Genomic DNA, 17,786 nt, shown 5'->3' on the forward strand with positions numbered 1-17,786 from the left:
CTCATTTTTATGGACATTGTTTTGACTGGTATTGTGAAAATAACTGTACTGCGGTTTGCATGTTGTGTCGACTATTATGATATTTGTTTCTCATTGATGAGTGTTCTTGCGTGTGTTTGTGCTGTTGTTTCTGTTATGTAGCGTTGTCATTTTAACGATATCTGTAAACATTGCATAGAAGCGGGAGGTTTGGCTTGCCACAAAACCAGGTGCAATCCACCATTTTATTCTTAAAATGTTTGTCTGTCTTTTTCATTTTTAGCCATGGCGTTGTAAGTTTATTTTCGATTTATGAGTTTGACTGTTATTTGGTATATTTCGTCCCTCTTTTGTACCAAGTCTGATTATGGCAGTTGTTATCAAATAATTCGTTCATATTATGATGGCGTTTCGTTTTGTTGCACTTCAGTGTTCCTTTGTTTTCCTCTTTTAGTTAATGTGTTTCCCTTGGTTTGAGTTTGTAACCTGGACTTGTTTTCTGTCAATCGATCTATGACTCCTTATCTGATGAATGTTTACGAACACTGGATAAATGCCTTCTGTTACGAAGGATACCAGCAGCTCAGTAGTATTCATTTAAAATTGTGTTGTGTGTTCCAATGAAAACAATTATGTAAATTTCGAGTTAATGTTGGAATATTATTACTTTCCACGTATGTCATATCAAGTAATCTGCAAATAACTTACACGTTACATTATACAAAGATACGCAGAGATATATACATTATAATCTGATATCATCTACAGACTTCAATAACATGTAGTTATTTTTTCGAGAATGCAAATCGTTACATCTAAATGAAACAATATTCTTATCATCTTAATCGCAGATATAAAAACGAAAAGGTAAAATCACAAAAAAAAAGACCGACCTCCAAGGAAAATTCAAAACAGAATTTCCCTTATCAAATGGCAAAACCAAATGATAAAACACATCAAACGGATGGACAACATCTCTCATATTCCTGACTTGGTGCATATGTGAACAAAAGTATACATGGATGAATTATATAACTAATGGCTTTGACAGTTATAAATGTTTAATCTACCATGCTAACATTATAAGTTATTTGGTTCGCTACTGACCCCCTTCGGATTCATAGGGGTGAGGCCGGAGGCCGAGTCCCCTAGTGAATTTTATCACCCTCTATGGATCCGTAGGGGGTTAGTAAGGTTAATGAATTTGAAAATGTTTCAGTTGTAGCTCTTGTGATTAAAATAAAATAACTAAAATACTGAACTCCGAGAAAAATTCGAAACGGAAATTTTTACGTCTCTAAATGAACGGCAAAATCAAAAGGTCAAACACACGTCAAAACAAATGGATAACAACTGTCATATTCCTGACTTGGTACATGCATTTTCTTATCTAGAAATAGAAGTAAACACAATTAACAGGATTAAGGTTTATCTCTAACACATTTGTTTAATTGAGTATAATTGTTTTATAAGAGTTTGAATGTCTGGACGAGTATTTGGATCGTTTTGCAAACAGCCTGTTATTATCTTTTTCATAGCTTTCTGTACCTTCTGTTGTGTATTTGTGTTAGAAAGACTACTTAATAATCCTGTTGAATTAGTCCAACCATCTTTCCACACTTCACAGAAGACCATACCTAGGCTGTATATATCAGATTTTGGTGTGTGCATTGAATAGTCATTCATTATTTCCGGTGGGTGATACTTTTTTGTACCTCGTTCTGATCCTATGGTTACAATTTTGTCCTCTTCTTTAGAATGACCGACATCGCATATTTTGATAATACCATCTTTGACCTTGAAAAAAAATTAGAAAGATCAGTAGTTAACTTTGACCTACTTAACTTTTACATTCATCATCATCGCTTTCTGAGTTGTGCTTTGTTTGTCTTTTCGTCTTTTTCCGTTATTTACCATGTCGTTAAGTTTTGAGTTTGACAGAGCTTTTGTGCCTCATATAAAATGTGATGTAATTAAACCGATGTGTATCCTATTTCCAATTGTAATATAAGACAAAATGTAAATTCGCATAGCTCATTTAAGAATTAATGGGATTTCCCTAATTTTAGTCTGTTTATGAGATTTGTCTTCGCAAATCTGTTTATATATTTGTCTTCAGAATTTCTTTATGAGATTTTTAACATCAGTGCACTACTGTTGAGTTTTATTTTATTGCCCTAATGTGTTTTATTGGACTTATAATTGCCCATTTTCTCAATGATATCCAAAATAGTAAATGTCTGTATACTTAACATCTTTAAAAAAGAAATTATATTCTGAATTATTGGTAATCAATAAAATAGTTCGGGTAATCACGTAAGTATAACCTGTGAGTAAACTTACCAGAAAGTTTTGAGGCTTAATATCTCTGTGAACAATTCCATGTTTATGTAGAAAGTTAACACCTTTAGCCGTCTCTATACAAATGTCAATCATTTTCCTGGAACCCAATCCCTTCTCAATGTATACGTCCTCCAGATTACCATCACATTTCTCCATGAACAGGTACAATGTAATACAACCATCTACATCCTCTATGCACGAACCTATGTACTTCACAAAATGTTGATAGTCCATGTCAGCTGTTAGCACGCTTAGTTTCCTGTATATTGAAGAAATAAAAAGGCTATATAGAGTTACTTTCCTTTATATTCCTTGTTCATCTGAATAGAGAACAGTTTTTGAAAAAAGTTAACTTAGAATAAATTAATTATCAATATAAATGACAAATATGAAGCGATTTGTTTCTAATTTATATTTCTCATTTAGTGCCACAGAAACTTTTTTTGTCGTTCTTAACAGTGAATAAAGAATCTAAGAAAAGAATTACACAACACATTTTTTTATAATTTTTCGTACTATGTTATTTATTTATAATTTTCAAATATACTAGTTATCTATTGTAGTCTTTTGCAATGCTACTGCTAGATATTTTGAAGTTGGGAACCGAACATACATAAACATTAATCTCCTTTCAAATATGGAATTGAAAGCATGACAAATCACCTTAGCAATATTAATTCTCTACAGTACGTTACTTGAGTAGACAAGCTCTTGGAGTATTCTGCCCTGCTTTTTTCATCTCCTTTTAGTTTATGTGGTATTCTTGTTTCTATTTTCTTTCTAGCTAGCTCTCCAAGACCGTTACATTGAACGGTGTGAACAAAGTGTCTTGATCTGTCTAGTTCCTCAATAACCAGCACATCCTCCGGTGGTATTTCATGGACAGCTACATCTATGAGGAAAACATTTAATAGTCCATCTATCACTCTTTGTAAGCGATCAATTATTTGCTCATTGCAAGGTTGTATTTCCAATTTACCGATATTGTTAAAAAGCGCTATCTGGCGTTCAATATGCATAATAAAATTGTTCCTTATTTCTTCAACATGGTAACTTAGTAGGCTAACCTCCATCTTAATTCTGTTATTCGGATTTTTCATGCGTGCTTCATCTATTTCATCTTTAAGTAGTGCTCCTACCAATATAACTTTGGCCAATGGAATAACCATCACAAGTCCAAGTAGGAGAAAATTAAATTGGTTCACCGACTGGCAACTGGTTTTATAAAATAGATTTAAAAGCCAAGATTGTTTAACAATGTTATTTTGCAGATTCTGAAACCAAGCATCAATATCTTCTTTGAAAGTTTGTAAATTTAAACTAAAGTCTCTCTTGGCCTCATACAGATCATGTGTAAACGAACTATTCTCTTTCAAAATCATTGACTTGCAATATCCTTGTAATCTTTCTTTTAAGTAAGCCTCGTAATCTCTTTTTACAAGATCAGTTTTGTTGTCTAAGATTGCAGCCCCATTAACGAGTAATTCTGATTTAACCTTTTTAAGAAACTCCACATCTTTAAGAGCTTTGTGTTTTACTTCAATCATTGTTTCTTCAGTTTTGCACCATTGGTGTCGACATTTGATGAGTCCTAATGCAACTTCACAAAGGTTTGTCAACCACCTGAAGGGGAAACCGTAGTAGATTAATAATGTTTATAGATATGTATCTGTAATTGATAGGTAAGGAAATTATAATGAAATTGTTAGATTTTAAATTAGAACGCGATCGACAGTGAATAGTGCATCACAATTTAGTAAGTTTTGCTGACACCTTTTACTACCCGTTGGCAAAGAATAATTTATACGGAAAATGCCAGACAATGTTTTTTTAAAGGACCTCTTGGGAGAAAAAATCACAAAAATACTAAACTCCGAGGAAAATTCAAAACGGAAACCCCTTAATCAAATATTGTGATATGGTCAATTAAATATTGCAATACATCTTTCGAATTGATTTCATGCATGTCCAGACAATTGTGGTTTAAAAGTATGACAAAAGTATATAACTCCAAGGTAAATTCATAAAGGGCAAGGTCATAAATAGTTATCAAAGGTACCAGGCTTATAATTTGAGACGCCATACGCGCGTTTCGTCTGCATGCCCCTTCGGTATATTTCGTCCCTCCTTAATACGACAAATGTTTCTTTAGAAACTAAAAATCAAATAAAGGCGACTAGTCAACAAAACGTCGCTTAAGTAGTCTCGGGCTTTTTGTCAAAATGTCTACATCTTAACTGTTTAAACTATTGCAGTAGATATCGAAACTTTAATAAAAATAAAACTAATTGAGATATTTTGCCAGACAATTGTGGTTTAACAGTATTTTTCGCATTGATTTTATACATGTCAAGACAATGGTGGTTTCAAAGTATGACAAAAGTATTTAACTCCAAGCAAATTCATAAAGGGCAAGGTCATAAATAGTTATCAAAGGTGCCAGGCTTAAAATTTGATACGCCAGACGCGCGTTTCGTCTACATAAGACTCGTCAGTACGCACGGATAAAAAAGTTAGAAAGTCAAACAAGTATTAAGTTGAAGAACTATAAGGACCTAAAATTCTATAAAGTTGTGCCAATTACGACTTAATTCCAAAATGTTTTGCCAAATACAGCTAAGGCAATCTATTCCTGAGGGTGAAAAGCCTTAGTTTTTCAAAAAATTCGAAAACTTTAATAGACACATATATATATATATATATATATATGTAACTCGTCTAAACATCAACCCAACAATGTTAGATCTGTAAATTTGCTTTCGCAAATTTTTGGTTCTTCCCTCGCCGGGATTCGAACCCATGCTACTGTGATATCGTGACACCAAATCGCCTGCACTGCAGCCGTCCCGCTAGACCACACGACGACCTGGGCTCTCAAAAAAAGAGCTTTCGGTGGCCATATGTTACCTTTCCACGTCAGTTTTTAATCTAGCGGCGTACTACAGTACATGATATATAAGGCATGAAGATGTTATTGTTACAGATCAGCTAAATTATCTATAGTAAAGGATCCTACAAATTAATGTAAGATACAGTCACAGAAAATAATTATATTCATAAGTACGTCTGAGTCAGTGACAACCCTACAACAGATGTATCCATCGGATCGCCATCAATGATGGTGATACATGGCTGTGTACATAATGTATATACAACTCGTCTAAACATCAACCCAACAATGTTAGATCTGTAAATTTGCTTTCGCAAATTTTTGATATATATATATATATATAATTTAAAAGTAAAAAACACAAAAAAATCACATCATAAATCGAACATTGTTTCTGTTAGCGCTTTCACCGCATCTCCAGCGGTTCATCAGACAGAATTGTTATCGTTAATAGTGACTATTTACTTTTAAATTATATTTTCTGTACCAAGGACTTTTTATTTATCAAAATATATATATATATATATACGTTTTACTTACAACCAATACTCCTCCAATCGCCTCCGTTTTGCTGTTATTACCAATTGATATACGGCATTGATCAATTCAGTCTCATTTTGCTGCAACGAAAAAAAAATAATGGCGTGGTTCTTATTCTTATAAACTAATAAATATACTAACCATATCAATTCCCAGATGCACATTTCGACTACTTATGTATCTTTAGTGATTCCCGAGGCAAAAGTGTTACAAATCTTAAACTTTATACAAATATAAAAAAACGAGACAGACGTCTGTGTTGTGTCTTGTGTACAATTGTTTTTCTGAATGTTTTATTCTTTTTTAGTCATATCGTTTTTCAGTTTATTTTTAATCTATGAGTTTGAATGTCCCTGTGGTACCTTTCGTCCCTCTTTAATACGATAATGTTTCTTTAGAAACTTAAAAAATGAAATAAAGGCGGCTAGTCATCCCAAAGTTGCTGAAGTAGTCTTGGGCTTTTTGTCAAACTTTCTATACCTTAACTTTAAACTATTGCAGTAGATATCGACTCTTTAAAAAAAAGAAATTGCCATATTTTGCTTTGAAATTCCATTTAAATATATACCTTTTCAACACAAGAAAACTGGATAACTTGACTATCTTGAACAGTAGCCCATTCCTTTTGTAATTTTCGTAGGACTGACTCTTTAAGTTCTGTCTTTTTATGTTGTTTCGATGAAACGAGGTCCCATTTATTACATATAAACAAACATTTGTCTGCATCAAGTTTAGAATTAGGAAACTGAACGACAGCGTGAGACATAAACTTCTGTATCTGAAAAAAAGTAAGTGTTATGTTAGTTTAAATTTATGTATTTAAAAGGAAAACACTATCATGTTGAAATAGATGTGAATGATTGTATCTGTCTCTCACTGGTAAAGTACTTCGACATCAAAGGATTTTTTTTCTCTCTTAAATATACTCCTTTTAGCTTGATTATTTAGAACCAACATTAACATACCAATCTTCAAATACAATAGAATCATAGAGAAGATACAAATCAAGGTAAATATAACCTGGGCGAATCGATGTTTCCAAAAGGAGCATCTACATGTTAATCTTAAAATGACAGCATTATCACCATTTTCTACATTTGAAAATGCCTGTACCAAGGCGGGAATATGACAGTTGTTGTCCATTTGTTTGATGCATTTTGTCATTTGATTTTGCCATGTGATTAGGGACTTTCCAATTGAATTTTCCTCGGAGATCAGTATTTTTGTAATTTTACTTTTTACTACACATATTAAAGGTCAAATGCATGCAATGATTTTTTTACTAGATAACATTTTTGTTCGCTTTGGAGATTTCGTATATCGTCAGGTTATTGGAATTTCAATGGGGACTAACTGTACACCACTTATTGCGGACTTGTTTTTGTATTGCTATGAGTTACAATTTATGACAAAAATCAGCAAGGACCCATCGAAACAATATTTGATACACAGATTTAATAATACTTTTAGATATTTGGATGATAAATTACAACTACAGTATGTATACTTAAGAAATTTATTCTGTTGAAGTTACATTAAATAAAGCTAATACTAACAATGACCACTGCTCTTTCCTCGATCTTGATATCTATATCATTAATACTAAAATTTATGATAAAAGATCTGATTTCTCATATCATATCGTTAATTATCCATTTTTAGATGGTGACGTTCCCTTATCGCCATCTTTCGTTGTTTATATATCTCAACTTGTACGATTAGCTCGTGTATGTAACAATGTTTTAGATTTTAACGAGAAAAATTTATGTATTACTGAAAAATTATTACACCAGGGTTTTCGATATCACAAACTAGTCAAAACATTTACTAGATTTTATCATTGGTATAAGGACATCATCCGTGAATATAGCTCAACCTGCAGATTTCTTAGTTCATGTATTTCACATCAAATATTTTATGGAAATATTCTTTATCAAGCACAAAAAATGTCAGTATTCACCTCAGAAGCTAACACAACCTTTAAATAGACTTATTAAGAAGGGATGTAGTTACGATACTCTTGTCAGGTCATTAAAGATTGCATATTTTGGTGTTGATAATGATTCACTTCTAGGGTCTTTGCATTGGAACTAAAGACATTTATTTTAAAAAAACAGTTGTCGGTATGACACGGGTTATGTTCTCATATATGTTATGAAAGTATGATACTAAACCCCTCACAGGAAGGATTGTGCCTGATATTCATATGATGAAGACATAATATTTCAATCAGTTTAATTGAAGTCGGGAGCTGGCATGTCAGTTAACTGCTAGTAGTCTGATATTATTGATGTATTATTGTCATTTTCTTTATTTTCTTTGGTTACATCTTCTGACATCAGACTCGGACTTCTCTTGAACTGAATTTTAATGTTCGTATTGTTATGCGTTTACTTTTGTGCATTGACTAGAGCTATAGGGGTGGGTTGAGATCTCATAAACATGTTAAACCCCGTCGCAATTTTACGCTTGTTCCAAGTCAGGAGCCTCTGGCCTTTGTTAGTCTTGTATTATTTTCAATTTTAGTTTCTTGTGTACAATTCAGAGTTTAGTATGGCGTTCATTATCACTGAACTAGTATATATATTTGTTGAGGGGCCAGCTTAAGAACGCCTCCGGGTGCGGGAATTTCTCGTTGCATTGAAGACCTGGTAGTGACCTTCTGCTGTTGTCTGCTCCATAGTCGGGTTGTTTTCTCTTTGGTACATTCCCTATTTCCATTTTCAATTTTATTACTAGTTAACAGACAATAGTCTAGTTAGAACATTAGAATAAAGAGGTCAGCTTGATACATAAATGTTCTTTAGGACAGAAAGGAGGGAGCAATACCTTTTTGTGTTAACCAGTTATGGCCCTTTTCAAGGTGTTGTTAACTGTTATCTGAGATCAATTTAAGCTGTTAACTGTTTTCAACCAACTTTGTTAACTGTTATCAGCATTTTTGCATTTTATGTTAACTGTTTTTGCCAAAAATCGAGGTGTTTTTAACATGTTAATGGACCCCCTATTGCCCCCCTCAGAAAGGTGATTAAATACAAATTTCTGCAAATGATTATTAAAAGATAATTTCTTCTTTCATACAATTGTGGTGTAAGTTGTCAAATGGTAAAGATAATTACTTCTTTCATACAATTGTGGTGTGAGTGGTCAAATGGTTAAAGATAATTACTTCTTTCATACAATGGTGGTGTGAGTTGTCAAATGGTTATTAAAACATAATTACTTCTTTCATACAATTGTGGTGTGAGTTGTCAATGAGAATCAGGAATCCATCCACCATTTTCTCTTCGATTTCCCCAAGAATGAATTTAAGACTAGGATTAGTACCGTCTTCATCTACCGAATCATCCAGTCCAGGATAGTCCACAAACACAACAGATGGAGTTTTATACATCTGTTTAACAAAGCATTACAGTTAAGAAAATAAACAAACATCTTGGGGTTTTCCCCCTGCTCATGCTTTTGTTTCATAATGTTTTACCGTAATACAACTAGTCCATGAATAAAATTTGTGTATACAAAAAAGAAATTCTTATTCTGAACAGTTTTCAGGTGTTTGACAACATTTACGATATGTTTGGGTGGTGTTTTGTTTTTTACAATTCTGACAACAGCAGTATATTCCATAGTGATAATTCGATTAAGTAAAACCAAATTCCGGTAACAAACGTAAACCGAGGGAGGCATATCAACTATTAGTGAAAATCATCGGAACGTATTGACATTTATCTTACCTCCTATACATTTCTAGGAATATGATTGGTTAAAAGCGACCTCGTGGAGACCGTGTATATTCAATATTAGGTTAGTAGGGAGGTGGGGCTTTTTTCAATACACGGTTAGTAGTGAATTTGCGACTTAGGCACTGTTTGATTATTTAAACTATTGAAAGTTTTGTTTAATATTATTATATCAAGGTTGTTTATTATAGATATTCATCGTTTACATTAGTTTTTTTTAAGTGCAGATCAATTGAAGAAGGTTCTTAAAATTGAACACCTGAACACTTTAATACAGTAATAAGGAGATGTGTTATGATAGCAAATAAGACAACTTAAGTCTAAATTCAACAAATAAAGATAGTCTGTAAAATAAATTCGTTACATAGTGTGCTAGTGACCTAATATGATATATACAGGGTAAGTAAATTCCATATGGGACTCGAGCTTCGCTCTCACCCCATATGGAATTTACTGACCCTGTATATATCATATTAGGTCACTAACACACTATGTAACTAATAATACCTACCATCGGATGACCTAAATCGTTTTCTACCACAGAAGCTTCCTAAAACGAAAAAAAAATAAAAAAAAACAAGACTGTTGAAAGATTGTAAAAAAATGAATCTAAAACATCAGTTGAAATGCAGTCAGCAATGTGCATATATTATTGCAACGTTTGTTTTTGTATGTGTACAGTGTATTTCCCCATCGAAGTCTGGTTCCTATACCAATTTACACTACTGGGTCAATGCCACAACTGGTCGTCCAGCTTTTTCGTTAACAACCCTGCACTGGAGTTGACATGACTATCAATTAGATTTTTTTTTTAAATTACTGTCAGCAAATTTTCTTATCCTAAGCATTGAATTACATAAGCCGTATTTAAAACTATTTTAAATTTTAGGTCATCAATGCTCTTCAACTTCGTTCTTGTGTTTGTTTTCCTACTTTTTTTATCTGAGCGTCACCGGTGAGTCTTATGTAGACCGAAGGATATTGTTAATCGTTCTGAGATTTGTATTTTTTTGTCATTTGCATACCCTATACATGCATGACAAGTGAACGCGATACACACTTTCAAAATACTCATCTAATTGATTGAATTTAGCTAGAATGTATTCAACATGACAGGACATACAAGGAACTGGAGAAAAACAGCCAATTGTACAACTGAAATTTTCTCCCCAGAATGGGAATGGAACCAGGAAACTTTCTGTTTGTTGTCTGATGCGATACCACAAACCCAAGGCTCTCTTGGTGAACATCATCTATCATCATTTTTCTACTATTCTAATTTTACTGTATGTGTACTAATTAAACTAATTAATAGAAGAACTTTACCACTAATACTTACATTCTCTTCACCACTTAAATCGTGTGTTTTCAATAACTCGGTGTCCTTGAAAAAAAAGCTTTTGTATTAAGATTTATAACATTTTTTTATAAGAGGACAAATTAGGAGTATCGCGGTGTTCCGTATAAATTATTCGATCTTATTGCACCAGTTGATAATTGGTAAATGCCTATGGTCTAACCTATATACAATCAATCGAAAATCAATCGATAAATGAAAATAATTTAACCCTTGTACTTCACAAAATAGCAATGCGTCGAATCAATATGTTAAATTTTTAAAGTAAGATTTGTCCCTACATGAAACACGATATTGGTTTTCTGGATGACCATTCTGTTAAATGAAATAAACTTAGAATCTCAATCTGTATTGAAGTCAGAATAAGAAAAAGAGAAGTCAAATATTTTATTTTACAATTAACGAGGGAAGGGACTTGTGTGTTTCAGAACTATCCTTAATCAGATGACTTAAAACCACTGTATTTCATTTCTATACGAAGATTTTACATAATACGATTTTGAATAGTGATCTCCATATCAATGTCATCGTAAAAAATGTTAATAAAGTAATGTATCTGTGATGTTACTTCTTGTGGCGTTGATACATTCGTATGACGCACAGGTCATAATTATATTTTGCTGTTGACTAGGGTTGTCATATTCCCTATCGAAAGTCGGTGTTTATGGGGCACTCCAGCTTCCTCCACCAAAATATGGCCACCAAGAAAAAAATCAAAGGTGCGCTAAAAAAATGGCGTTAAATCACGAACAATCAATCAATCTATTTTGCTATATTTGTTTACTGTCATAAGATCAAGTTATAGGTGTTCATTGTTATTTTGTGGTTTACATGTCATTATGTACTATTATATTTTTTTTTATGTTTCTCCTGTCCTGAGTGTTTCATTTATTTGTACTGTATTCCTGTCACGTTATGTTGTCATTTTAACGGTATTTTTATCATTATGTTAGGTTGTGATTCAATAGTTCGTTTCTATGTTTGTTGCATTGTTGTTGGGTTTGGGGTTTTTTTTTGGGAGGGGGGTGTTGCACTTCAGTGTTTCTGGTGTTCCATTGTTTCCTCTTATAATTGGCGTGTTTCTTTCGGATTTACTTTATAACCGGGTGTTTTCTCTCAATAGATGTTTTCCCTCGGTTTTAGTTTGTTACCCCGATTTTGTTTTTTGTCCATGGATTTATGAGTTTTGAACAGCGGTAAACTACTGTTGCCTTTATTTCTCTCAATAGATAGATGTTTTATTCATGAATAGTAATGTAATACTGTTGCTTTTAATTATAAAAAGGCGGGCACGTAATACTAAAAAGAACAGTGTGCTTAAAAATGGCTAGTATATATTTATAATTGTAAATACTAGACGTCCGAAAAGAAATCCGAATTTAGTTTAAAAAATCATTAATCTTGAAGAACTGATTATTTTTTCCTTTAAACTATTACCTTGAATATATCTAACGGCCAGAAGATCTGGACACATTTCACGTCCACTTTCTCATTTGTCAGATCCCAAAAAAGATATCCATTTTCGATTATCTCCCCTAACCATTGCCAATTTTTATCATCCGGATTGTTCTCCAACAACTTTTCCAGTTTTGTACCATCGCAAAACAAAACTTGAACATATCTGAAGTCACTGTTATAGACTTCACATACTACCTTTGTACAAATTCCCTGGTCGATTGGGAGGTAGTTATCACCCATCAAATAATTCATCAAGCTGGATTTACCCGCTGCAACTTCCCCTGAATAACATAACAAAACACCAATTGAAGTAATAATATGCCCGTTTGTATATATATGCAATTTAAAGGGTAGTTGGTTGCAAAGTTTTTTAATTATGTCAGATATTCTATCTTAAAATTAGAATCCAGACAAAGATAAAGTTGTTCATAAATATTAGGTTTGGTTGATGTCTCTTTGACACATTCCCCGTTTCCATTCTTTATTTTTTTTAAAAGAAAAAAAATAACATTAAAACTGTTCGATATGTTTTTCATTATAAATATAATGCTTAAAATGATTCATAACAGAGGAAAATTGCTATTAGAATTCGTTGAGCAAACGTTTCTTACGAAAAAAAAGTTAACATACAAATAACCTCATCATTGGTACCAGGATTAAATTTTGTATTAACGCCAGATAAATGACTAATCAGTAACGCTCGATTCCAAAACAATAAAAATAACAGGCCAAATAAGTACGAGGTTGAAGAGCAATGAGGAACAAAATTTCTCAAATTGATATCAAGGATTAAATTGACAGTTATTTACCAAGGTTCAAATATCGTCAATTTATAAGAAAGAGGCAAATCAAGAGATTAAAGAAAAAAGAATGGTTCGTGCTGATATTGATTGATCTATATCTCTAATCCTGATGTTTCTAGTGGTTACTTTGGGAAAAGTGATTTATCTATAACTATTATCCTGATGTTTCTAGTTGTTACGTAGCGAAAAATGACTGATGTGAGAGATTTAGCTAGCTACAAAACCAGGTTTAAATGTGTTTTAGCTTTTAGTTTTGCCATTTGATTAGGAATTTTCCGTTTAGACTTTCCTCGGAGTTTTTTTGTGATTTTACTTTACAAATTTAACCCTGATTCTGAGAGAATCATATACTTTATCTAGTTTTCGTTGTGATAAATGTCTTACCTATGATTCCAATCCTAAGACATTCCCATACTCTGACTAGTTGCTTTCGTTTCTCGTTAACTTGTAAATGTATTGCATTTTCTTGTCGTCCTAGAGCATACTGTTGTATTATGGCCAGTGTTAGTCTATCTATGCAATCGTCCCCAAGTATGTCTATTACTCGTTTGTAGAAAGTACAGCATGTTTGAAAAGTCTTATCGCACTTTTTTAATTCTTTTCTTAACTTATCCTGAAATGTATAATACATGACTCCACTTTTTATTTATTTCTTTTTTAAATTTTCGTCTTTCTTTATTGGAATACATACCCAGCTGGACATTTTTTATTAGAGGAAATGTTTAAAGATAGCTGGATTAAACAGATCACGAAGGTTTTAATGTATGTGTTTTTTTATATAGAAGAACATATAGGTGATAAATTTCAAATATATGTAGGAGTCTAGACTATAAAAAAAACCCCTCAGCAATCAATGCAAGATTGCTCAATGGAGATCAGCAATGAGTACAATTTACACATTGTACTTATGGTTACTAACATTTAGATGAAAATGAAAGAATTGTTACTACATGGACATGGTAATCAAAACTGTATAATACCGTTTACATTTCGGTCATGCTGCAAACTATAAATAAGTAAAATGTTTGATAAAAAGTAATAAATAAAGGCAGCAGTAGTATACCGCTGTTTTAAAACTCATAAATCCATGGACAAAAAACAAAATCGGGGTAACAAACTAAAACCGAGGGAAATGGAAAAAAATCGACAACATTGAAGAAGTAAACTAGAAGCAAAAAATACACATCATCATTATAATTCTAATGATAAGTTTATCATGGATAATGATATGTTTTGACGTGTATCTCGTTCAAAATGATGAATATCTCAAAGAATTTAAAACAGTTATAATACCCTACGATTAATAATATGTTTATGATTTTTAAAAAGTAAAACAGAGGCGAAAGATACCAACGATACATTCAAATTAATAAGTAAAAAAGTAAACTAACAGCCTCATGGTAAAAATTAAAGAGAAAGATAGTCAAAATATAAGATTTAAATAAATAATCTATGTAAAGCTTACAAGAGGCGAGTCCTGGGCTTCGGCCATTTCTGGTCAAACATACCCGTCCAACATAAATAACACACAAGTTAACCTAACATTTATGCTCTGATAATAAATAGGACACTTTTTTTATCATATGATTAGCATTTTGTACTGATAGTAAATGTACCAATAATAAATGTACTTACGTTTCATCACAATGTCAATCTGAATATGAACTTGGTTTTCCCGTTTGAATGTATTTTCACTATTATATTTTGGGGGCCCTTTATAGATTGCTGTTCCGTGTGTGCCAATGCTCCGTGTTCAAGGCCGTTACTTGGCCTATAATGGTTTACTTTTATGAATTGTTACTTGGATGGAGAGTTATAGTATTGGCACTCATACTACATCTACCTATATCTATATATTGAAAGTCGTTAAGAATGGTGCATTTATCAACTATTATCAAATACTTATGTTTCATTCTATATTTGTTGACCATGGAAACAAGCCAAATAACCCACGAAAATTCCGCTTGCTTCTTCTGTAGTCATGTTAAATTCCCCGTTTAAGTCCCCGTAAAAAAACACGTTACAAGTAGGTGCTTAAATGCACATAATAAAAAAAGAAAAACGGGATAAGCATTCGAAAAATAACAAGGGATTGAGGCAAACGACCTTCTGGAGTACAAAGTTAAAAACTAAAGAGGCAATATGATACATTTATACATATTATCATCCTGATTACAAATACAAAAATGTGTGTATTTGTGTCGTAAATTCATTTTAGTGCTCGTTATTATTCTGGTTAACATGTCGAAATGTACTATTTTATCATTTATTTGTATATTTTTCTTCTATCCTGAATGTTTTAGAATTTATTTGTACTGTAACCCTGTCATGTCATGTTGTCATCTTAGCTGTATTTTTTAACATTGCCATAAGAGCGGGAGATTTGGCAAACAATAAAATTTGGTCCAACCCACCATTTTTTTCTCAAAATATCCTGTACAAAGTCAGGAAAGCGAATTTGATAACTTCAAGTTCTTTCTATGTATGTTACATTGTTGTTTGTTTTTGTTGCACTTCAGTGTTTCTGTTGTTCCGTTGTTTTCCTCTTATAGTTGGTGTGTATCCCTCAGTTTTAGTTTGTAACCTGGATTTGGTTTTTTCTCTCAATTGATTGAATTGTATACTACTGTTGTCCTCATTTAAGTCGTTTAAATACAAAGAACAAGTTATCAACATTTGAAACCTATATTTTTGTAATGTTTTATTTCATTTTTGCTAATATGCTTTGTCTTTATGCCTTTATGTGTTTCTTTGATAATATGACATGGCTCTGTACTTATACATCCCGTTTTTGTGTTTTTGTGCCAATGTTTGTTTACATATTTGTTTCATGTAATAGCGATTAAGATAATAACACAATGTTGACTGCTGTATCCCTAATTTTGACAGTTTTACCTGTTATATCTGTTTGTTTTGTTCACATATCGTTGGCAAAATAATGAAATTTTATGCGAATGTCATACAAAATACAGCTTATGGAATTTGTAAACAAAGTACATATTGCCATGGAAATTGCAATTTATTGAAATTATTACATTTTCCAAAAATAACACCATCATATAAAACCATAAACGAGACTAGTTTGCTTTTATACGTTTAATTAAAACATATTTTTGTCATAATAGTTTGCTTTTATACGTTTAATTAAAACATATTTTTGTCATTATAGAATAACATATAAATTATCACCTAAGGAGAAACGGTTGTTCAAAATTCGGTCCAGAGATCACCCCAAGTTTTTGGTAGGGTTCGTGTTGCTTAGTCTTTAGTTTTCTATATTGTGTCTTGTGTACTATCATTTGTCTGTTGGTCTTTTTCTTTGTTAGCCATTGCGATGTCAGTTTATTTTCGATCTTTGAATTTGACTATTCCTCTGGTATCTTTCGCCCTCTCGTTCAAAATTGAAATCAGCACTTTATGAGTTTCATATATAGTCCAGTCGATTTGTGCAGATTTTTTACAAAATTGCTCAGTTTGTGGTAAAATCATGAAATTTGGCATAGTAGTAGTATATGTCATGGGCAACATTTTAAGCTATGAACCCACTCTGAAAGTCGAAATTGGCGGAGGCGGCGGCCATTTCTAAAATGGCGGACGTTTGATCTCTATAAATTGATAAAATAAATCATGAACATGATATTAGAGAAGATATTGACATGAAACCTGGTAAATAGAATGACAGTGCTGATAACAATTGTCTTGTTGAACAAATGTTTTGAAAATGTTACCCATATTGAATGGCGGCCATCTTGAAAAATCTTTATTTTTTTTATCCAAAATAGGTAGAACTCCCAAGTCATAAATCGATAAAAATAAATATCTTGGGTCTTTAATTGTTTTCCTTTCGCTCAATTTGAAACAGTTGCATGAATGCTATGGACTCCAGTAGCACTCCAGAATCACAGGGCAAAATAGATCAAAATATTCAAACAAATGTTCAGATCTCAAAATATTTCATCAGTAAAAGTGAAAACATACTTCTGATGTTGCAGATAAGTTGCCAATTGAAAGAAAACAATAAGCAACCAGACACTGTAAAGTGGCACTGGATCAACAAAATCAATGACTGCAGTGTATTTTTTCTGTGGTGATGTAATTGAAGATCGCCATGATGCATCGACATTTATAATCTTCAAAACTTGGGCATGACTGTGCACCTGTACTACAAGACAATGTTCTCTTAGACAAAGTAAGTGCTGGAGATGTCAAATCACTAGTATCCTGCTTAATGATTGATAAAACATGACAGCATAGCCAATATGCAGGATAAACGATACAGAAAGAAAGCCAGGAGTCTTTCATTTTTGGAGTTTTGTTTTCCAAAATAATAAAATACATTGACGGCACACGGTCAGGGGCAGATATTGAACCAATCTCCAAGCTTAAAGATCACGCTAAATTGTACAGTAAACGCATTGAACAACTTGGAGTTATCATGAAATAAAGAACTGATACAACGCATCTTACAAAATTGAAATGTAGCTGCCATAGGATATCTGCAGACATACAAGCAAAGTAAATTATTTCTCTAGATTTTAAACGATTGTATTCATGAAGTTCTGATACAGACCTCATAGTAAAAGGGTGAAAATGAAGGCATCACCATAGCCATAGCAGGCAAAATATATATGCTTGATAGTAAGAATAGTTTTTCAGAGATACTCAATAACAGCTGT

General features: G+C 32.5%; 1 protein-coding gene across 4 annotated transcripts; it reads right to left on the reverse strand.

Annotated features, from left to right (window-relative positions):
* Positions 1-1,375: 1,375 nt before the first annotated feature.
* Positions 1,376-14,673, reverse strand: LOC134698035 (dynamin-like protein 2). 4 transcript variants are annotated; one of them, XM_063560340.1, is made up of 12 exons: positions 14,576-14,673; positions 13,495-13,723; positions 12,287-12,588; positions 10,832-10,876; positions 10,004-10,042; positions 8,976-9,146; positions 6,321-6,530; positions 5,753-5,832; positions 2,986-3,945; positions 2,323-2,581; positions 1,560-1,776; positions 1,376-1,527 (listed from the first exon to the last, which is right to left on the reverse strand). In XM_063560340.1, exons 1-12 carry the CDS (start codon positions 14,600-14,602, stop codon positions 1,427-1,429), a joined length of 2,640 nt encoding a protein of 879 aa, XP_063416410.1. In that variant the 5' UTR covers positions 14,603-14,673; the 3' UTR covers positions 1,376-1,426. The 4 variants fall into 4 exon arrangements, with proteins under 4 accessions (XP_063416410.1, XP_063416397.1, XP_063416404.1 ...); XM_063560327.1 differs by having other exon boundaries at positions 1,376-1,776; XM_063560334.1 differs by lacking the exon at positions 10,004-10,042 and having other exon boundaries at positions 1,376-1,776.
* Between the last annotated feature and the right edge of the window lie 3,113 nt (positions 14,674-17,786).

The sequence above is a fragment of the Mytilus trossulus genome, chromosome 1 (assembly GCF_036588685.1).
Source record: "Mytilus trossulus isolate FHL-02 chromosome 1, PNRI_Mtr1.1.1.hap1, whole genome shotgun sequence".
NCBI lineage: Eukaryota > Metazoa > Mollusca > Bivalvia > Mytilida > Mytilidae > Mytilus > Mytilus trossulus.